At 43.6% G+C, this 23,276-nt stretch overlaps 2 protein-coding genes across 2 annotated transcripts; both read left to right on the top strand.

Annotated features, from left to right (window-relative positions):
* The first annotated feature begins 2,757 nt into the window (after positions 1 to 2,757).
* Positions 2,758 to 7,257, top strand: LOC134877014 (thrombomodulin-like). Its single transcript, XM_063902349.1, has 2 exons — positions 2,758 to 3,318; positions 4,163 to 7,257. Exons 1-2 carry the CDS (start codon positions 2,908 to 2,910, stop codon positions 5,183 to 5,185), a joined length of 1,434 nt encoding a protein of 477 aa, XP_063758419.1. The 5' UTR covers positions 2,758 to 2,907; the 3' UTR covers positions 5,186 to 7,257.
* Positions 7,258 to 7,776: 519 nt separating this feature from the next.
* LOC134876652 (thrombomodulin-like) lies at positions 7,777 to 10,187 on the top strand. Its single transcript, XM_063901694.1, has one exon. The coding sequence runs from the start codon at positions 7,877 to 7,879 to the stop codon at positions 9,602 to 9,604; it is 1,728 nt and encodes a 575-aa protein (XP_063757764.1). The 5' UTR covers positions 7,777 to 7,876; the 3' UTR covers positions 9,605 to 10,187.
* The last annotated feature ends 13,089 nt before the right edge of the window (positions 10,188 to 23,276 follow it).

Raw genomic sequence — 23,276 nt, 5'->3', positions numbered from 1 at the left:
CTTGTTGCTAAAATTTTCTAGGAAACATATTTTGTCCCAAATAAAGTTTCCAAATTCTTTAGAAGTCAACAAATGGAGGTTTTTAGTAAACTTATTGCAGGAATTTTACCAAAGAATGCTGTGCATGATTTGTGACTTGAAAAAACACATTATGGACCATAACCGGGGGAGAAAATAGTTATTCCTCGAAAGGTAACGGAGAAAGATGTTTAGCTGTATGGAACATCAGACAGGGAGGATGGAAAGTGGAGTACATGAGCACTTTATATTCTGTAATATTTCACTGCAGTTAGTCCAACAGGATGAAGAACTGACCTTAGCATTCGGCCGTCAGTTGGGCGCATAAGGCCTTTCACAGGCAGCAGGAAACTAGCATGGTTTTCACAGCTAAAATAAGACAAACCGGCTTTGCTCACTTTCAAATTCATATTTGTATTTTGTGCCTCTACTGACATGTCTCCATGCTTTAATGTTCAAAAAGCTCTTTATTTTTCTCACACTGCCTGTGCTGCAGCACCTCTTTTCACCCTCTGTCTGAAACCAGAGCCCAGTCTGCTCTGATTGATTAGCTGGCTGGCTCTGTTATGATTGCGAAACCGCTAAGAGATTGGTTGGAATTGACCCCCCCCCCCCCCCCCCCCCCCCCATTAACGAATCAACTACAATGTGTTAGAGTGCTAGCCAATAGAAGCAGGAGTGTTACCTAGTGATGTCATTATGTTGCAGAAATAAACAAAGGAGTCCAATGGAGGTGTTTCAGGCAAGGGGGGGGGGGCATGTAGGAGAGAAACTCTGGGATTTAAACCTTTGCAGACCATTTATATGCACTAAACCTATAACAAACTACACGAAAGGGAAACCCCCAAAAAGTAAGATAGGGCCCCTTTAACAAGTTTAAACAAAAGTCTGGGGCAATGTCACATATTGAATAGAAAACAACACCACACTGGGGATGTTGTTAGTGGCGCTGAACGGATGGCTGGAAAGTTTGCTTTGATTGTGAAGAAACAAAACTGTCGTCAGGCACATAATGAAGGCTCCCTCGGGGAAACTTAGTGTGGGCAATAAAGATAGATAAGTGGAAAAATATTTAAGGAGACTACACCGAGTCCATGTTGAGATAACACAGAAGTGTGTGTCACTGCATTGGATTGAATCCATGGTGCCCACTGCCAGCTGTCCTAAGAAAGATTAACATCTTAAAATTGAACATTCCCTCCTCAAATAAAAACATTAGCATTAAAACGTACGCCTCTGTCACATCCCCTCCACCCAGCTCCATCCCACCACACCCCTGTCCAGTAGGGTGGTGAGGGGAAGCCAATAATCTATGTCCTTTTTGTTGGGGGGGGTATTCACTTTCTCATACATGCCTGTAATGCCAGTTAGAAGTAAGTTTTAAGATCTCTCACTACAAATATGGTTACAGCGGACAAGTTCCTGATTATTGTCATGCACAGAAATATGTTTATCTTTCATCAGATGAGTCACTCATTTTGGGAGGGAATACATCGGACGTGATCACATTCCCTCAATCAAAACTCCACCTTGAAACTGAGCAGCTCAAGGAATAAGAATGTGGGTTTACATAATGTAGTTTTTGCCACGTTCTGCAACATGTGGCTTTAGGAAGTATGTCCTGCCCTCTTGTTCCTACTTCCTGTTTCCTTACAGTCAGGTTCCCCCCTGAGGAAAGTGGAAGGCAGCTCTTTTCCTCCGCTTCAAGCCCCACTAATAGCTCAAGCATGATGATGGATTTAGATTGTCGGACAATTGTCTCTACCTGAACGGTTAGTATTGTACCTTGAGGAAGTTTGAAGTCATGAGTCAGCCTTTCTCCTGAAAGGAGTTATTTTCTAGGTATAATTAAACACATGTTTACTGTAACTGATCAATTGTTCTTGGCCTTCAGGTAACCTCATTATTATATTGATGTTGGTGATTCAGGCTAACTAAAGTACTAAAGTACACTGAACAACTTCAAATTATCTAAGTTAAATCTAAACTAAATTGCATTCTGCGAAAAAACTAAATAATAAGCTGAAAGACGATAAAATACTCCAAAAAGATGAAGGGAGTTGCTGATTCCTTAATGAAATCTTAGTGAGTTTTAAGAGCAATCACATCGACCCGGAGTGTTTTGTTCTCTGTCCTTTAAGCATATTTAAAAGCAGTTTCCCCTATATTCTAACTTTGGGAACCACCATCTGTATAATATCATGGGGGCAAAGGCCAAGTAGATTTGTCTTTTTACAAATATATGTGCACAAAGGAGAGATTTATATATTAAACCCAACCAATGGGAAAGTCTGGATAAAATATGACAACACTTATTCATGATTTGCTGTTATGGGGCAATTTACAAGTAACATATTAGCTTAACATAAAGTTAATAAATGTGTATTTATAAAAACAAATTAGCAGAAGTTTTTCTTCCCATGAAACTTTAATATCTTCTATATACAGAAATTGAAGAGCCACTCATGGGAGAGAATTATGGGATCTCTCTCTCTTATTAAAAGCGCACGTGCCCTTTGCGTGTGTGTGTGTGTGTGTGTGTGTGTGTGTGTGTGTGTGTGTGTGTGTGTGTGTGTGTGTGTGTGTGTGTGTGTGTGTGTGTGTGTGTGTGTGTGTACGCGCGCTGTCTGAGCACGCGTGTATCCGTCTGTGTATGTTTTGATGTGCAAGTCTCTTTGAGATAAAGCTTTTGGGCTGTGTGGGGGTTGAGCAATCAGACCGGGGCTTTCTCCAGTGACCTGAACGGAACTTCCTTCCTCTCATGGCCGCGGAAAAAAAAAAACAGCAGGCTTTTATAAATGGGGACTATGTGGAGCTGTCAGTAGCCCCTTCAACTTCAGAACGTCCAATACGGTTTCCACCACCGGCAGCTTCACTAACATCGACATCATGATCACTACAACTCACGCACGGCTCGTTTGTGTTCTTCTCCTCTGCGCGCTGGAGGAAACAGTGCTGTCGCAGCGCGGACATTGCACCGGGAATCAGTGCTTTGCGTTTTTCCAAATCCCCAAGGACTTTGCAGGCGCGGAGAAAAGCTGCAAAGACTGGGGTGGAGAGTTAAGTCCCAACTTGGAGCCCTTCTTCAAGATCCTGGGGACTGTGCCCACAGGGAGGTATTGGATTGACCTGCAAAGCCCCGACAGGTCGGCAAAGGAAGCCCTCCAAAGGTGCCCCTCCATCTTCGTGTCGAACAACACGTTGCAGTGGGAGCCGTGCCGAAGCAACCTGACCGGGTTCCTGTGCCAGTATCAGATTCAGGAGTCTTGCAGTCAATTGCCAACAGGCAGTGACATTCAGGTGAATAGTGGCGGATTGTAAGTAACAAGTACTGTGCATTAGGATTCTGAAGTAGGGGAGACTGGGGACAGTTGCAAAATTGTTTGTATTTCACTCAATTACTCAGAGACTGCTCGTGCCAGACCAACCAATTTTTTATATATTGGTTTTAAACATGTCAGCTAAATAACCAAACCATTTAACGGTGATAACATATGATATATCGTTCACAGTATTTGAAATGAAGAAAGTCAGATATGACAAAACAAATTAGGGTTGCAACACACATCAGGCATGTTTGCAACACACGTTCCTTTTTTCTTCACATTTTAAGGTGTACTTGTTATAACTGGTGTACTACACTTCTACCCTAGCTACCTTTGGAACGAGGTGAACATTTTTAAAGTATATGGCAATTATTTTTGGTTGGTATTGCAATTATCATACACAGTAGCAAGTAATAATTGTTTTTGCGTCGTCTGTCTCGGAAGAATATATAAAAATGTGTGATTATCTTTAACAAGGAAATATAAGTCTGTAGATTTGTATATAGGCGGGGACGTCTCTGTAGCAATGCAATACTTATATTAGCATATCAAATTTGGATAAATATTTTTAATTAATTGTTCAACCTAACTTTTTAATGTTTAGATAATTAATGCACAACATGAATCACCTAACGACTAATGATGTTTTATTTTACAATAAACTAGCCTGCAAGTAGACCTTGACTCCACTTTTAGTATCTGCAACATGCTAACATATACCTAGCATTTTGGTAATAAGTAATTTTGATACTTTACTCTACATGCTAATATTGCTGCTTTTCTTTAGTAAAATATCTACTATGCTTCCCCCTCTGCAGGTGAAGTACACAGCGCCTATGAATTTCGAGGTGGACAATTCGGAAACCTTCCCACTTGGAACCGTCGCTGAAGCACAAAAGGTTGGCACCAGATATCTAGACACAAAATATGTGTGTTACTCAACGTCTTGGTTGCAAGCTCCCTGGTTCTGCGAGGTGTTTCTGGGCGGCTGTGAACACAACTGCAATAGTAAAACACAAACCTGCACCTGTCCTGCGGGGAAAACACTTCATCCCAACAACATTTCCTGCTCTGAAGGCATGTGCGAGGAAAACCCGTGCACGCGAGAAGGCGAGCAGTGCCTAATCACCCCGGGAGGATTCGAATGCATCTGCAAAGACGGATACGAGAATGAAGACGGAGTGTGTGTGAACGTGACAATCTGTTTTGATTGTGAGCACACGTGTGAGAAATTCGACGGGGTTTATAAGTGTGTGTGCAAGAAGGGGTTTAGGGTGTCACCCCACAACCCCCTCAAGTGTGAGTTGTTGTGCACCGAGAGAGACTGCTACAACACCTGCATCTCAGGGGAAAATGGTAAGTATCATTGTTTCTGCGCCAACGGCTACATTGAGGACATAAAGAACAACACACCCTACTGCACGGACATAGATGAGTGTGAGAGCTGGCATTGCGATCAAGGGTGTGAGAATTTATTCGGTGGTTTCAGGTGTTCATGCTTCGAGGGGTACAACATGGATCAAGTGAAGAAAGTGTGTGTTCCCATTGAACATGATAATGATGGATCAGGCTCTCCTCCTCCATACCCGACCTCAGCCGACTCTATCGTGGTCTCAGTGCCCACTTTCATCAAAACCGGCAGTGTGCTGGGCATCACTGTGTTCATGGCGCTGTGTGCATTGCTGCTGTTTTTCCTCATCCGAAAAGTGACCAAACACTCCTGCAAATTCAAGGTTTCCCAATTCAAACACCCAGATATTGATATTTTCTACCTGCAGCAGGTGACTGCGGAGACCTATAAGAGGCTATCCTTCGACAAACAGTCGAGAAATGACTCGTAAATACTTTATCCGCTTGTTAAAGAAGTATGCTGCTCTTACACTTTTTGCTGTGTCACATTCCACTGGTTTCTTTCCTCTGAGACACCAATAATGCAGTTATCCACATCCTGTGTTAATGGGAATCTGATTATTTATCCATAACGCTGCACCACATCACACACTGTAAAGTCATAGATATGGGACTTCTGAATGTATTTTAGATTGCTTTATGGATTGTTTTCACTGTAATTTGCCCAAAGCTTGTCAACCTTTTTGTTACAAATATAGAAAATGAAAACATTTATTCGTCAGTTAAGCCAGTTTACTAAATATGACAAAGTCTAATACTATTTTTTTTTTTTTGCATGATAGCTTTTGTAATTACAGAGTGTTTATAGATTATGTTAGATAGAAGATACCCTAATCGTCCCTCAGAGTGGAACTTTAGATTCTGCATTTTACCCATCCTAGTGTTGGGAGCAGTGGGCTGCCATATATACGGCGCCCGGAAAGCAGGGTATGTTACTACAGAAGCAATGATTTTTTACTTTGTCACTGTAAAACACACTGTGTCTTAGTCATGATACTCATACACACACTGCATCTGTAATTTGCATAGCTGTTATACTGTTTGTATACTACATCATATATGTATGCTTTATTATATTTTGGTAAAATAACACTTTGAACTTTACCAAAAGATTGCATTAGTTTAGTGTTGTCTTTTTTACCAGGGCTAAAGGTTTAAAGGACGAATGTTAGCTAATGTGATATGTTATGGAAGCATTTGGATTCATGACATTTGATACTAATGCTTAGTATATGTAGGTTTTGTCCGGACCACTATTTATTTTGGGATGTATTGGTTGCTATAGGTAATGTGTTTGATGCATATGACTAATGGCAGTGAGTATTTCCCGACCATTTCCCATTTATATACCTTACGTGAATCATTCAAAATGACTTATCCACATTCTAAAATCCACAATGTTCATTCTTTCAAACTCAAGGAAAGACACTAGAGGTAAATACATTTCAGTACATAGTTGTATTACTCTTACTCAAAGCAAGGATTCTCCACTTGAGTTTTATTGCTATCCTTATTCTACAGGTTTTAACAGAGGCGAGAATTCTCATTGTAATATAACATTGATTTGCAATGTTTTAATGGCTGTTGACTACTCACTGATGTATGGAACGATAAAAAGAGAGAAAAAAGTTCCCTCTGTAAAAACCCAACACTCGAAAAAGTCAACAAAATGAATAACCTGGCTTGTGAATATGTTCTGTACGCAAATTAGAACATATAGTTAAGGAATTGTTTGCATATTTAAACACATTTTAGTGGTGTAAATAATTCTTCTTACCCTTCTTACCTGACTCAACTCCATTTAAAAGTATCTCTGGGTACACACTTTGGAAAAAAAATCACTTTCTGATCCACTGAACATAAAAGTCGTGACTCTACAGGTCCTCATCCTTGATTGCAATTCATTCTAAATCCTAATTCTAACAAGAACACATGACACAGTTACAGTTCTGTTGGGTCATGTGCATCACAGCAAAGGAATATAATTCCCAAGGTCTTAACTGATAATGCTACACTGGAAGAACATACCACTGACATACATGAGGTTGAATGTTGTAAGCTTTACTGTTCAACAGACTGCTCTAGTTACAGATGCTTTGAGTGATTAACAATGAATGTCAAACTGTGCTGCTATCCCATTTAGATAAGATATGAACTGAAAAAAGAACTACCTTCCTTGCATTGTCACTGTTCTCTTTTTCTGTTAATGACAAATACTGTACATTTCAGTCATAGAGAATCAATACTACACAATAATAAAAGTTTGGAGTAAATGCGATAGATTGACAGGCTTGTTTAAAAACAAATCTGTATTTGTGCATATTGTCCATCAACATATATAAAGTTTGTCTTATCCTCTGCCATATTGTAACGTATATTCTTAAGCAATGTTGGGGAGATATAGATTACCTGCAACAGTTGTGTAATGAAATTACATAATACATGTCATTTCCGTCAGTTACTGATTAAGAAAAGGCAATTAAATGACAATAACCACTACAAATGTTGTTTCATTTTTTTTTTAAATCTAATTAACTCAAAACACTTTCAGGAAAAGTTTGAAACGGATAGTACTGTTGAGGACTACACTAAGGTTTCTATTTATAATTTCAGGACTTTGCAGCTTTATTGTCCAATTCAAAACATGTTAAGAAAGGTTATCAAATATAGAAATATACTTTTTAGAATTACTCAATTTACTAACAAAATGTTTAGTTGCAATAGTTAGACACTTTTAATATTGAATTTACAACATATTACATTAGCGAAGTCGTGGTTTGGAGATAAAATGACTTTGATGTTAATAAAATGTCTCATAGTTTTGGTCATTTCTGTAACCTTGGAGAACGTAAAGGAAACTGTATCTGATATGTGACCCGCAGCCTTGTTCACCATTGTGCAGAGTGAAGTTGGGAGGGGCTACTGCGAGTAGGGGTTGGTGGGGAAATGCCCCCTTTGCGTGCGCGCGGATTCGTTGCGTACGAGCGTAAAAGTCGTGCGTAATAGGGGATGTGGTCCTCCGTGCAGAGGAGAAAGTTTGTCCAGTGAGTACTGGTAGAACAGCGGGCTGATTAGCTTCCTTCCTCCGCCGGGAAAACTAACATGGAGTCGGAGGGTTATAAATGCGAGCAAAACATCTTCTCAAACAAACAGGCCTATGGACAGCTGGAACTCACGAGAAATTAAACGGACATAACCGAGTCTTAAAGATGAAGGATGTTACGCGACATGTTGTTTTCTTGTTGACTTTCCTAATGGGTAGATCAGGCGGGATAGAACTGCATAGCGGATACTGCATCGGAACTCAGTGCTTCGCTTTGGCCCAGGATCCCAGCGACTTCACCACCGCGCAGAACCAATGCAGAGATCGTGGTGGGCATTTAATGACAGTGCGCTCCACTGTGTCCCATGATATTTTCAATATTCTGCTGGGGGATATCACGGGGCGGTTCTGGATTGGGTTACATCTCACAGCCGGCTGCCCAGACCCTGCTGCGGATCTGAGAGGCTTCCAGTGGGTCACCAAAGACAGCGAGAGTGACTTTCTCAACTGGGCTCAGAGTTTTAACAGCAGCTGCTCCGCTCATGCCTGCGTGTCAGTTTCCAAAGAGGACGACTTTAAATGGACTCAGAAGCCATGCGCGGAAAATGCGGCTGGGTTCCTCTGCGAGTACAGCTTCAGTGACCCATGCACAGGCCTGGCTGCTGAAGAAGGCGAGTCTATCCTCTACAGTACACCAATTGGGTTTAAGGGAGAAGATTTTCTGTCTTTGCCCCCCGGCACCACCGCTGTACGAATGCCGGCTGAGACTACATATGTCTGCTTCTCCCAGATGTGGATGCAGGCGCCCTGGAGCTGCGAGATACACGAGGGTGGGTGTGAGCACAAATGCACTGTGAATCCTAACTTCGAGTCCACCTGCTACTGCCCGGCGGGTCAAACCGTGAACCCTGCGAATAAAGTCACCTGCGAGGTGGTCGCGAATGACCCGTGCCTGCCGCTGCGGTGCGCGCACGCCTGCTTCAAGAACGAAAGAGACTCCTACGAGTGCATGTGCAACCAAGGGTACAAGCTGGCGCAGGACGGCAGGACGTGCGTGGACTTCAACGACTGCAGGGACGAGCGGCAGTGTCCGGGGGAGAACTTCGTGTGCGTCAACCACATCGGGGGGTTCGAGTGCGTCTGCAGGGATGGTTACAAGCCGATTGGCGACCAGTGCGTCGACGTAGACGAGTGCGCGTCCGCTCCGTGTGAGCACATGTGCGACAACACTCCCGGGAGCTACGCGTGCTCGTGCTATGATGGATATAAAGCAGACCCACAGTCGATGAATAAGTGTCAACTGCACTGCGGGATGGAGGAGTGCCCCGCAGAGTGCGACCCCAATGACAAGTTCCAGTGTTACTGCCCCGCGGGGTATATCGCGGAGGAGAGGGGCGAGCTGACGGTGTGCATAGACATAGACGAGTGCGAGTTCGTATATTGTGATCAAGCTTGTAAAAACACTTTTGGCAGCTACGTGTGCTCATGCTATCCGGGATACAAGCTGGTTGGACGGTACTCGTGCTCGAAAAACGAGGATGACACCGATGGAGGATCTGGAGAGGGCACGACTCCGAGCATCCCCACGGCTCCACCTGTGCCACTTCCAGACCCCACAAGGCAGCCCTCCGCGGTGACAGTGGGGGGGCTTGTGGGGATTATAGTGTGCACTGTGTTCTTTGTCGTGCTGGTGGTGTTTCTGGCGCATCACACTCTCAGCGGCAAGGGGAAGATGGAGAGCAGCGGTGAGCTCAAAGCTGCGGAGGAAGAGGCTCACGGTTTACAGACAGTAGCGAGTGATGCTTAGAGAAGGAGACAAGTGAAGCAAGACACGTGAATGTACAGGTCAACCCTCCGAAACAATGCATAGATAGTTTTGGATACCATTTGAATTATGTAGATTTATCCCGAGACAGAATATAGGGTCACTATACAACTTATTTCAGGACTAGGGCTGCACAATTTGAAAGAAAAAACATTATTTCGAATGATATTGCAATTGGCATAAAGACCATTTTTTAAAGGTTATCCAGATTATCATTGAGAAAACATATTGAATTGAAGATCTGTTCAAAGCAAGGATATATGTAATTTTTCAAATCAATTCTATAGAAATAAAGGCTTGTAGGCATAGAATAAACTTACCCAATTGTGATATTTTTGCATGTTTTGCTTTGTGAGATGTGGATATTGCATGGATCATATTTTGATTTCAATAGCATTTGGAATAATTGTGCAGCCCCATTCAGGACAGATGTTTTCTTAGAAGACTAGTTTTATGTAGCCTTCCATTCAACACACATGCACCAGATGCAATGTAACACAACATGATGAGGTACTTTGTTTTATTTTTGAGTTTGTGCAATTATTAAATTATAAAAAAAAGTCAATACTCTTCTTTGCTCGTATAGCTCTTTCAGCGCCTAGACACAGGCCGAGGGCCCCATCTTTTGGAGAAACAATCAATTACAGTCAGCCAGGAAAAATATCTTTCATATGCTTTATTTGTCTAGAGCATCTTTCTGGCGATAAATATACGCTTCTACAATGCAACATAAAATTGTGCACCAGACAAAATACTTTAAGTATGTTGCAGGAACAAGAAACAGATATACATATTGAATAAAACCAGATGAAACAGAATGTAGACACTAGTGTAGCATACTGTATACTAAAATAATAAATACATACAGCTCTGGAAAAAATTAAGAGACCACTGCACCATTATCTCTCTGGTTTTACTATGTATAGGTATATATATGACTAAAAATTATGTTTTGTTTTTTTATTGTATTCTATAAACTACTGACAGCATTTCTGTGTTGGAATTCAACAGACTTAAGATTTAAGAATAAATTAGAGTGGTCTCTTATTTTTTTCCAGAGCTGCATTCGGAAAGGAGCTCTATAAACAGATGTGTTATTTACGTAGAGTTTATGAATGGTGACTCATCACAGAGCTCAGGGGTGTATTTCATCCACTGAACATAAGGTTTCAAAGTTTTATTGGTCATATGCACAGCATATACAACATATATGTTGGCAATGAAAATCTTATATCCCATGCTCCTCCAACAACCCAACATACATGGTGTGAATAAGATAAATAAAATAGTGCAAAAAGAGAGAAGAATATTTACAATAACAACAATAAAGATTTGAGGATGTGAAATATATACATATGTGGAATACATTGAGAGTATTTAAATACTTTACACTGTTGAATGAGGAGGTATGGACAGATGCATATATTACGTATAACAGATGTATATGGCAGATATGTATAATATATAGATATGTGTATATGTGTACTATAAACAGATATGTATGGCAGATGTGTATAATATATATATATATATATATATATATGTATGTGTGTAAAAAGATGTGAGTAGACATTCACAGAGGTCAGGAGTTCAGCAGTCTTATAGCCTGTGGTATAAAACTGTCCCTGAGTCTGGTGGTCTTGATCCGGATGCTGCGGTACCGTCTGCCAGACGGCAGCAGACAGAACAGATTGTTGCTGGGGTGATGGGGGTCCTTTAATATCCTACCGGCCTTCTTCCTACACCGCTGGGTGTAGAGGTCCTCCATGGATGGCAGCTCCGTCCTGGTGATGTGCTGAGCAGTTTTCACCACCCTCTGTAGAGTCTTACGGTTGAGGGCGGTGCAACTGCCATACCAGGCGGTGATGCAGCCAGTCAGGATACTCTCGATGGTGCACCTGTAGAAGTTGCAGAGTATCCTGAAGTCCATGTTGAACTTCTGCAGCCTGCGGAGAAAGAAGAGCCGCTGTCGAGCCGTCTTGGATATGACCCTGGTGTGATGTGTCCATATCAGGTCCTCACTGATGTTTACCCCGAGGAACCTGAAGCTGCTGACTCTCTCCACAGGAGTCCCGTCGATGGTGATGGGTGTGTGTGCCTCTCTCTGCCTCTTCCTGTAGTCCACAATCAGCTCCTTTGTTTTGCTGACGTTGAGATGGAGGTTGTTGTCCTGGCACCAAGATGTCAGGGCTCTGACCTCCTCTCTGTACGCCGTCTCGTCGCCGTCTGTGATCAGGCCGATGACGGTCGTGTCGTCAGCAAACTTGATGATGGTGTTGGAGCTGTGTGTGGCCACGCAGTCGTGCGTGAACAGGGAGTAGAGGAGAGGGCTGAGCACACAACCCTGAGGGGCTCCGGTGTTGAGGGTCAAGGTGGAGGATGTGATGTTCCCCATCCGCACTGCCTGGGATCTGCCCGTCAGGAAGCTCATGATCCAGTCACAGAGGGCGCTGTTGAGCCCAAGGTCCCTGAGCTTGGAGGGCACAATGGTGTTGAATGCTGAACTGTAGTCAATGAACAGCATTCTCACATAAGTGTTCCTCTGGTCCAGGTGGGAGAGGGCAGTGTGGAGGGTGAGGGAGATGGCATCATCTGTGGACCTGTTTGCTCTGTAGGCAAACTGCAGGGGGTCCAGTGAGTCAGGGAGGGAGGAGGTGATAAAAGTTTTGACTAACCGCTCAAAGCACTTCATGATGATGGAGGTGAGTGCAACTGGGCGGTAGTCATTGAGGCAGATAGGTTTTGTCTTTTTGGGGACAGGGACAATGATGGACTCTTTAAAACATGTGGGGACTACAGACTGGAGCAGTGACCTATTGAAAATGTCTGTGGATCGCAGCTCCGTACTAAATCTAGTAGTAAATCTAGTAGTAAAATCCAATATAATGGGGTGTGTCTGCAGCATACAGACTATTGTTAATTTCTTAGAGTGATTTGAAGTTATTAGGTCACATGACAGTGAAGCTATTGAAAAAAGAAGCTTGGATGTTCAATACAAATTGAATATTAAACACACGTGTTGCCAGCAGCATAGAGCTGCTCTGACACCTGCTGGACAAACTTTGACACTGCATTATGAGCCCGGTGTTGAAAATAACCTGAATTTTCAATACAAATATTCATATTAAACAAAGTAGGTTCCAAACTCAAATATAAAGAGGTGCATCTGTTGTGTAGAGACCAGTGTTGATTTTTGAATGTGATGTGAAGGTATTAGGTCACATGAAAAAGAAGGTTGTTACGTCTGGGGCACAATAAAATGATAAAACCCAAATGCACGACTCGACACAAAAAGAGTTTCCAAAAAAAGCTTTTTTACTAGAGGTAATATTCCATAGTCACAAAAGTCTAAGCATAACGCACACTAGCGTGGTGATAACTCAAAACGATCTGGCACTGGGCACAGAGACAAACACAGCTTAAATATATAAGGTGAACACAGGTGTAAACTATAAGGGTGGGGCAGTTAATCAGGTCAAGGGGCGGGACAACCAAGGAGGGGAAATCAAGCTACCTGAAATGAGAAAGGATGTTAGTGATAAAATAAAACCGGAAATGACACACAGGAAATGGCAGACAACAAAACGGATTATTGGACACAGACTAGACAATACATAAACTAAGGTCAAAAAAACATCACCATAATTCAGCATATTTGCCGAGACACAACAGTACCCCCACCCCCCCCCTCTACAGCCGACTCCAGACGGCCCAGAGTCCTGTGGATTCAACCTGAAAAAATCCTTAATTAGTCCCTGATCCACAACAAAACTTGCGGGTATCTATGACCGATGTTCTGGACCGTATCCTTTCCAGTCTACCAGGAACTGTCGGCCATGTCCTCTCTTCCTTACTGCTAGCAGTTTCTTGACGGTGTAGGTCAGGCCTCCATCTAACATCTCTCAAGGATCTGGGCAGGCGCAGTCGAACAGCCACCGGGTTAACCACTTTTGCTATGGGAAATGGACCCACGAACCTCGGAGCCAGCTTCCTGGAGGTCACCTGTAGGGGTAGATCTCTTGTAGAAAGCCAAACCTTCTGCCCGGGTCTGTAGGCAGGTGCAGGACGACGATGTCGATCTGCTGCCTTCTGCATGCGAGCAGCACTCCGCAGGAGAACCTGGCGAGCTTCCGCCCAGACTCTGCAACACCGCCTCACCAGGGCATGAGCTGATGGTACCATCACTTCCTTCTCTACGTCTGGAAAAAGTGGAGGTTGATAACCATAGGCGCAGTGGAAAGGAGAGAGACCTGTGGCAGATGTAGGTTGGATGTTGTGAGCATACTCCACCCATATGAGCTGCTTGCTCCATGTTGTGGGATTCTGGGACACCAAACACCTTAAACATGTCTCCAATACCTGGTTGATCCTCTCTGATTGACCATTAGCCTGTGGATGCAGTGTCCGAACTACGGGGGGACTCGGGGGATCCGAGACCCCCTGAAAATGACACGAGATCCCCCGAAAACATGATTTGGGAAATGTTGGGGGGTCTCTAAAATATTGGCAAAATGTGTTTTATTGATGTTGAAATCGTGTGTAACGGGAACTATTTGCATATCAGAAGTGTTGTGTTTACATCAAAGATAAAATAAACAGATATGACAACGACTGCAGTCTATCCCCATAATTTCTCACGAATTCTAGGCCTGTTTGTGTGTGGTTGTGCCTCTTTCCCATGCGCATTTTGATACAATGTATGTTGTGGGTGTGGCCGAAGTTTGAGAAAGTGTTTTTTTAATAATTCCGTCTTCAGTCAGATCGTGTAAGTGCAAGTGGTCAGCGTTAGCAATGGCTAAACGACAGCAAGGCACTCTTTCCCATTTTGGATTTTTAAAAAAAAGCAAAAGTTCTGAGGAACAAGATGTTGTTCAGTCAGCAGATGACAGTGGACAAGCGTCCGCAACCACGTGCATTACTGGAAACGCTGGACCCACGGTCAGCGTGCAGCAGGACCAACAGTCAGCATGCAGCATGCAGCAGGATCGAGCAGGCAGCGTGGAGCTATCTGCCAGTGAGTCCACGTCCGTGGCCCTCTCTCACCCGAGCATCTGGACGAGCCAGCAGTGGACAGAGTGGAAGTCTCGAAACCCCTGGCTGTATACAAAGGATGGCAAGTTGGGATGCTCTGTCTGCCGGGACACAAAAACCCTTTTATCGGAAATGGGAAGTGGCACACACCTGTCTGAGGAATGGATACACGGGGATGTAAGTAGCCAGACACAATTCGGGTTACGTAAAAAAATATACAAACATAGGAACGCGCACAGAAGGGCAGTCGAGATAACAGAAACCAAGCAAAAGGACATTCTACCCAACAGAGTTACTGCGATTAATGCCAAAGCGACAGAAGAAACGGCACTGTCCTTTAGATCGGCCTATATGGTGGCCAAGGAAAGGCTAGCCTATCAGAAGCTACCTGCTATAATGAAATTGCAAGAGCTGAATGGGGCAAAAGTGGGTCCTGTGCACAAATCAGACAAATCATGTGCTGAAATGATTGGTCATATTGCGCAGGAAATGAGAAGAAAGTTAGTTTCAAACATAAAAGAAATGAATTCAAGAATCAGCCTAACCATTGATGAGAGCACAGTGCACGGAGGTGCCTATCTCATTATTTATGCAAGATGTGACGTGAGTGGGAAAGGAGACGTGGACAATGTACTTTTGGACATTGCAGAGCTGACAGGGCACAAATGCAGAATCCATTTTCAATAGTTTGAGACAGAGTTTGCGCCAAGCTGGGTTAGATGACGAGTTTTTGGCCCGGAACCTCATTAGCATCGCTACAGATGGTGCTGCAGTCCTCACCGGTAAAACCACTGGGCTGATTGCGAGGCTGAAATGCGATTTCCCCAACATACAGTCAATCCACTGTCTCGCCCACCGCCTTGAATTGGCTGTCCATGACTCACTCAAGGAGGTTGCTGGATGTAACCACTTTGAGATTTTCATCTCCAAGCTCTATGCTCTGTACCACCAGTCCGCAAAGAATGCACGCTTGCTTGAGGAGGCGGCTGCTGACCTCAATATGCAGGTTTTGAGAATCGGACAAATATTCACTATACGATGGGTGGCTAGTAGCTTTGACACCGTGAGAGCAGTGTGGAACAACTTCCCCGCATTAGCGCGCCACTTCAAAACAGCAAGTGAAGATCCAGGTCGAAATGACACAGAGAGAAAAACATTCCTGGGGCTATACAAACATCTCACACGCAAAGGGCTTTTAATGGATCTGGCGTGCATGAAAGATATGCTACGTGAGCTGCAGGGCCTATCATTAAAACTCCAGCGGAGAGACTTATCCCTAGTGGATGCCACTCGCCACATTCAGCAGACAGTGGATGTCCTGACAGCCATGAAAGAGAGCGGAGGGAAATCCACATTGAAGGCCGAACAACGCGCGTCCGTGGGCCTGTTTAAAGATGTGGAACTGTCTGAGAGCAGGGAGAAAATTAACCGGCGCCAGTTCTATCAGTCGGTGATTGACGGACTTAAAATGCGCATGCCAGAGTCGGACCTTGTCCAGATGTTGAAACCCCTGGAAAAGCACTTCTGGCCAAAAGACCGCAACTCGTTAATCATGTATGGAGAACATGAAGTACGGAAACTAGCGAAAACACTAGGCGGGTCGGCTAAAGAGGCAGCGGATGAGTTTCGTGACTGGAAGTTGCAAGGTGGCGCTCCGGGCAAAACACTGGAAAAGTTGTGTACAGCAAGCAGGACATATCTCCCAACCTCGTCAGAGTGTGAAAGGGGGTTTTCGGCCGTCAATAATACGGACAGTAAAACCCGCAACAGACTGCACGAGAAAAGCCTGTCATCGCTACTTTTGGTGGATTTAAATGGACCCCCACTGGAGCGTTTTGACCCAGCACCCTTCATCACATCATGGATCAAATCAGGTCATCACATGTCCACGTCATGGGTTTCTGGACCAACAGCCAAGGAAGACGAGCCAAGGCCTTTGTGGTCTATTCTGCTTTAAAGTAAGACATGATGCATTTAATTATTCCTATATGCTGGGTTTGGAAACGCCTGATGGATTCGTTCATGTTTGTGTTGCCTATTTGTTTGTTGACGCTTGTTGCCGTGCAAGATTGGTTGCTTTAGTGTGTATGCCGATGTGAACATGATTTCCAGTGATCTTTGGTGGATGTGTTGAGTAGGCCTATGTTGCCTGTGTTTTTCTTGCGTGTGGTATTATTGTTGACGCAATGTTGTTTTTGAGCATGCCAACGGACATGATTTCCCCTTATGATTGCAGACGCGATGCGTGTGTGGAGGTGTGGAGCCTGTGTGCGTAATTGCCGTAAAGCTGTGCTGTCCGCGTATGATTCTGTATCAGTGCTCGAATTACGTGGGAGCCAGAGGGAGCCGAGCTCCCATAGAGTGATGACTGGCTCCCATGAAAGCAACAAAGTCAAATTTTTGAGGGGGTCTCTCATATCTGAAGGTGTCTGCCATATATTGCATTGTAATTTAATCGTAAACAACACTCATTATCCATCCCTTTGCGGTCTCCAACCATTAAAGACGTTACATTAAAATAGGCTAATACCGGACGTGCTTATACGCTCAAGAGCGCAGCATACTGCACTTCACCACCACACCACTAGGCTACGTGAGCAAACTGGATAAGATCGATTTGACAGCACTCGCAAGTCCGAAGAAGTCACATAAAAATGTGCTTTTGAGGTAAAGACCAACAACACATCTTAAATTTAAATGTAATTGCCAGTTATGCCGCCGAAAAAAAGGCCACCTGCACCGAATTCATATTCGGCCCTGACCAGTTTCGGTTTTACCACTAAAAAAACAAAAATAGTTGCAGATTTAGAATCAGAAAATGGCCTAGCAACAGCTAGTTCTAGCCAGGCGCCTAACTCTACTGAGCCAGAGGACGTTGTGGCTACAACCAGTCATCATGATGTTTTAGCTGGGACACTTACCAATGACGATGAGGACGTTGAGGAGGAATTGGACGGAGAAGAGGCTGCGGAGACGGGGTCGGGGTCCGGGACCGATATGGAACTGAAGCACCTGCGCCACCTGCCTCAGAACTGGGGGCTCACACAGTGGCGATCGTGGAAGGAGAGAAATCCATGGTTGTGTACAAGTGAGAGTGGCCTTGGGTGCGCTCCCTGCCAGGCAGCAAAAACTCTCTTGCTCCATGAAAAAAAGACTGGGGTGCACCTTTCGGATGCATGGGTTAATGGGACCGTCAGTAGCTCATTGCAAAAGCAATTACGTAAGAAGATTTACCTGCACCGGGACAGCCTTGCTCATAAAAGAGCAGTGGAGATAGCAGAATTAAAACAAAAAGATGTTCTACCCACCAAAGTTGTAGAGCTGAGTTTGGCTGCCATCGACGTTACATCAAGCTCATTTAGGGCGGCGTACACTATAGCCAAAGAGAGATTGCCATACACCAAAATGACGCCGATCATGACAGTTAATGAGCTTAATGGTGCAACAGTGGGCCCTGCACACCGCTCCGATCACTCCTGTGCTGCTATTGTGAAACATATAGCAGATGAAATTAAAAGAAGACTTGTTCCCATGTCTTGAAACTCGACTCACGTATCAGCATAACGTTGGATGAAAGCACTGTGCATGGACGCTCCTATATGATTATCTACATGAGGTGCGATGTAACAGGTAATGGAGACGTAGAGAACGTGTTTTTGGACATTGTTGAGTTGGAAAAAGGAGATGCAGGATCTCTTTACAATGCGTTAAAAGACAGTCTTCAAAATGTGGGGATAGAGGCAGAATTTCTTAAGAGGAACTTCATCAGCATAGACACAGACGGAGCCGCTGTCCTTACCGGTAGGTATACAGGACTCATTGAAAGACTTAAACAAGACTTCCCTCGACTGCAGGATGTACATTGCCTGGCACACCGATTAGAACTAGCTGTTAATGATTCTTTGAAGGCTGTGGCTGGGTGCAACCATTTTGACATTTTTATTTCAAAGCTTCATAGTCTGTAACACCAATCCACCAAAAACGCACGGGAGCTTGAAAATGCTGCTAGGGAACTAAACATGCAGATTTTAAAAATAGGCAAAGTCTTCACAATCAGGTGGGTGGCAAGCAGTTTCCGGACAGTTAAAGCTGTGGTGAAAGATTTTCCTGTTTTGGCACAGCACTTTACAATGGCCAGCGAAGATGCCTCGCGCAACGGTGTGGAGAGGGCGAAGTATGGTGGCCTACTCAAGCATCTGACATCTACTGGCTTCCTCTCCGATTTGGCAGTGATGAAAGATGTGCTTTGTGAACTGCAGGGGCTCTCATTGAGACTACAGAGAAGGGACACGTCTCTGGTGGATGGCAGCAGACAAATCCATCAAACCATCGAGATACTGTCTGCTATGAAAGAAGATGCCGGGAAAACGGAATCCAAGATTCGCGCAGGCATAGCAAGTGGTCGGTTCAAAGGCGTTGTGCTTAGGGAAACGCAGCCTAAGATTAATAAACCCCAGTTTTATCAGTCCATCCTTGATAATCTCAGATCACGTCTTCCTGACAGTGAACTTATTGCCATGCTCAAGCCTCTATCAGCACTTTTGGCCTGCAGAGAGGTCAGACCTAATGCTATTTGGAGAGCGCGAAGTGGGGAGATTCGCAAAACTCCTCTGTGAATCTTCTACCGAGGCTATCGAGGAATTCCGAGATTGGAAGCTTCAAGGTTCTCAGGGGAATACTCTTAAGAAACTTATCGTAGCATGCCGCACTATACTCCCGACCTCAGCGGAGTGTGAGAGGGGTTTCTCGGCTTGCAATGACACAGACGATAAAACTAGGAACGGACTGCGTGCAGCGAGCCTCACTGCCCTGCTATTCATTGACTTGAATGGACCTCCTATTGAGAAATTCAACCCCGTGCCGTTTGTCCACTCATGGATTAAGAGTGGCCACCGGACATCAGCATCATGGATTCCTGGGCGCAGGCCCCAGCCAGCTGAGAGCAGGGCAGTTTGGTCTCTTTTGTCTCCGTAAAGCCCAACAAACATGATCAGAGCATCGAACTGAATTGTTACATGATGGGTGAGTTTTGTCTATATATGCGTTCATTGGGTTACATTATTTGACAAGTCCTGAGAATGTCATGTTTGCTGTTGAACTTGTGCTTTCTTCTATGTTGTTTGACAAAGCCATAGGCTACATAATGCATAACAGTTCACAGTCTAGCCTGTCCCTAAACTGAAATTCAAAAGAATATGTTTAATCTATTTCCGTAAAGCCCAACACGGTCAAACATGATCAGAGCATCGAACTGAATTGTTAGGCCTACATGATGCGAGTGTTTTGTCTATATATGCGTTCATTGGGTTACATGATTTGACAAGTGCTGAGAATGTCTGTTGAAGTTGCGCTTTCTTCTATGTTCTATGTTTGACAAAGCCAATATAGGCTACATAATGCATAAGTTCACAGTCTAGCTAAACTGAAATTCAAAAGAATATGTTTAATCTATGTATTTGTATGTATTGCGATATTGGAATGAAATATGGACAATCAATAATATGTTTAAATTAAATGGAACCGATTTCTGTAAAACAAACCCCAAAAAATCTGTCTGTTGTGTTGTGCGTGTGTTACGTGTGTAAGTTGTGTCTACCGTGCGCAAAAGCGCCATTCGCACCTATTCGCGGCTATTTAATTGACATGTTAGGTTATGGGGGGGGGGGGGGGGGGGGGGGGGGCGGGGAGTCCAACTTGTTTTTATAAAATAGAGAGACCCCCTTGAAGACAAAAACATAATTCGAGCACTGTTCTGTATGTAGGCTTGTGTTTTCGAGATCCGCGCTCTGAGTCAAGCGCAAGAGCACCCCCCCCCCCCCCCCCCCCCGAGAGAAAAATGGGACCCCCCCGAAAATCTCGGCATAGTTCGAACACTGTGTGGATGGTAACCAGATGTGAGGCTGACCGTGGCTCCAATCAGACTGCAGAATTCCTCCCAGAACTGGGATATGAACTGCGGCCCCCGGTCTGACACCACATCTTGAGGAAAACCATGCAGACTGAAAACATGAGACATGAGCGCCTCTGCTGTCTCTTTAGCAGAGGGCAATTTAGGCATGGGGATAAAATGAGTCATTTTAGTGAATCTGTCAACAACAGTGCAGATGGTGGTGTTACCTGCAGAGGGCGGCAGTCTAGTGACAAAGTCCAGCGAGATGTCTGACCATGGACGGTTGGGGATGGATAAAGGTTGCAGCAGCACCGCAGGAGACTGGGTGGAGGTCTTGTTCCGAGCACAGGTAGTGCAGGCTGCCACATACTCAGTTACCTCCTTCTCCATTTTAGGCCACCAAAACCTTTGCTTTATCATGTACATAGTTGTTTTATTTCCTGGATGAATACAGATGTGTGAGACCAATTAATCACGTCAGAGCGGGTGCAAATAGGAACAAAGAGACGGTTAGGGGGGCCACCACTGGGTACAGTTTTTCCCTCTAACGCTCGTTGTAACTTAGCCTCAATAGGCCATGTCACCCCTCCTATCACCCTGGTGCAGGTGTCCCCAAACTACGGCCCCCGGGCCACTTCCAGCCCGCCTACACACCCAAACTATTTTTTTAAATTGCGTTTCCGATTATAAAACTTAAATTTACTATTTATAGTAGTAGCTAATTTTCACCCCCTCACACAATGGTATATTCCGACGTGACTTTGCTCGTGATCAAACGTCAAGTGCGCGGCGCGCGTGGCCGAGACGAGCTAACGGAAGAAAGCTAGACAGCAAAATGTCGAAACTGTTGGGGAAACGGAAAATAGATTCAGAGTGCAGAGTTTTTAAACAGCGGTGGACAGATGTACGACGGAGTATTAGGGCCACATATGAAGAAAAAAAATATTTTTGCCGTGACGAGATTAAAGTCGACATGTTGACTTTAAAGTCGACACGGCGACTTTAAAGTCAACATGTCGACATTAAACTCGAAATATCGAGAATAAAGTTGAAATATTATGTCGACTTTAATCTCGACGTGTCGAGATAAAACTCGAAATGTCGAGAATATAGTTGAAATTAGTTGGGAGACATAGCAACCGCTCCCACAGGTCCTGCACTGAATCCGAAATGGCTTGTGTAGATCATTTGGTCAAATTATACTTCCGAATTGGATTTAACAATAAAGAGATCCTCGCTGTTTTAGCGAACCTCGACACGTCGAGATTAAAGTCGACATGACATTTCAACTTTATTCTCGACATTTCGAGTTTAATGTCGACATGTTGACTTTAAAGTCGCCGTGTCGACTTTAATCTCGTCACGGCAAAAATATTTTTTTTCTTCATATGTGGCCCTAATACTCCGTCGTACAAAAGTCTAAGCATAATGCACACTAGCGTGGCGATAACTCAAAACGATCTGGCACTGGGCACAGAGACAAACACAGCTTAAATATATAAGGTGAACACAGGTGTAAACAATAAGGGCGGGGCAGTTAATCAGGTCAAGGGGAGGGACAACCAAGGAGGGGAAATCAAGCTACCTGAAATGAGAAAGGATGTTAGTGATAAAATAAAACCGGAAATGACACACAGGAAATGGCAGACAACAAAAAGGATTATTGGACACAGACTAGACAATACATAATATGTATATTATACATAAACTAAGGTCAAAAAACCATAACCATAATTCAGCATATTTGCCGAGACACAACAAAGGTATTGAAAAAAAAACCTTAACCCTAAGCCTGGATTTCCAATACAAATATTAATTTTAGAGGTAGTACTTAAATCCAATATAAAGAGGTGTGTCTGCTGCGTAGAGACTAGTATTCATTAGAGACTGATTTAAATATATAAGGTCACATTAAAGAGAAGCTATTGAAAATAAAACACAGATTTTTTCAATAAAGAAAATGTTTAATCAAGGTTTCTTTTTTCAATACCTTCCTTGTCATGTGTCATAATAACATACAGTTATTGAGGTATACTCTCAGCTATTAATACAGCAGACACACTTCTTTATATTGCATTTTAGTACTGCTCTTTTTAAAGTAGCACTACACCCCTGGATATAGGTTAACTTGCTAAAGTATTTAAATACCTCCTCCACCACTGGAGGCATTTGTGGTGAAGAGTTAGAGGGCTGTAAGTAGGAAGATAAAGCTCTTTCACTAACATGGGGATAGGCTGTTGCAACCAGAGGTGGGAGAAGTACTCAGATCTTGTCCTTAAGTAAGAGTAGAAGTACCAGAGTGTAGGAATACTCTGGTACAGTAAAAGTCCTGCATTCAAAATGTTCCTCCAGTGAAAGTAGAAAGTATTCTCATCTAAATGTACTTAAAGTAGCGACAGAGCATTTCAGAGTAATATCTCTGATATGTTTTATAATTATTGATCATTAAAGTGTTCTCAGAGCTGGTAAAGGTGCAGCTAGTTTGAATGGCTTATTATATTTACCATCATTAATCCAGATCTGTAAAGTAACTGAAGGTACTAAATGTAGTGGAGTAAAAGTACAATACTTACCTTTGAATTGTAGGGAAGTACAGTACTTGAGTAAATGTTATTGATTACTTTACACCACTGGTTGCAACTGGAGCAAAGCAATGACGAAAGATGTCTTTGAAAGAGAAAGAAGATATTTGGTGCTTTGGGAAATTGCACCATATCCCGGTGTTTTCTGAAG

This window comes from Eleginops maclovinus, chromosome 15 (assembly GCF_036324505.1).
Source record: "Eleginops maclovinus isolate JMC-PN-2008 ecotype Puerto Natales chromosome 15, JC_Emac_rtc_rv5, whole genome shotgun sequence".
In the NCBI taxonomy this organism is placed as follows: domain Eukaryota; kingdom Metazoa; phylum Chordata; class Actinopteri; order Perciformes; family Eleginopidae; genus Eleginops; species Eleginops maclovinus.
The sequence above is the reverse complement of the archived record's forward strand: the minus strand, read 5'-3'. Positions and strand labels throughout refer to the sequence as shown.

Coding starts and splice junctions, on each gene's coding strand:
- LOC134877014 (XM_063902349.1), top strand. CDS start 2,908: ATGATCACTACAACTCACGCACGGCTCGTTTGTGTTCTTCTCCTCTGC. Junction 3,319..4,162: donor CAACAGGCAGTGACATTCAG/GTGAATAGTGGC, acceptor CCCCCTCTGCAG/GTGAAGTACACAGCGCCTAT.
- LOC134876652 (XM_063901694.1), top strand. CDS start 7,877: ATGCGAGCAAAACATCTTCTCAAACAAACAGGCCTATGGACAGCTGGA.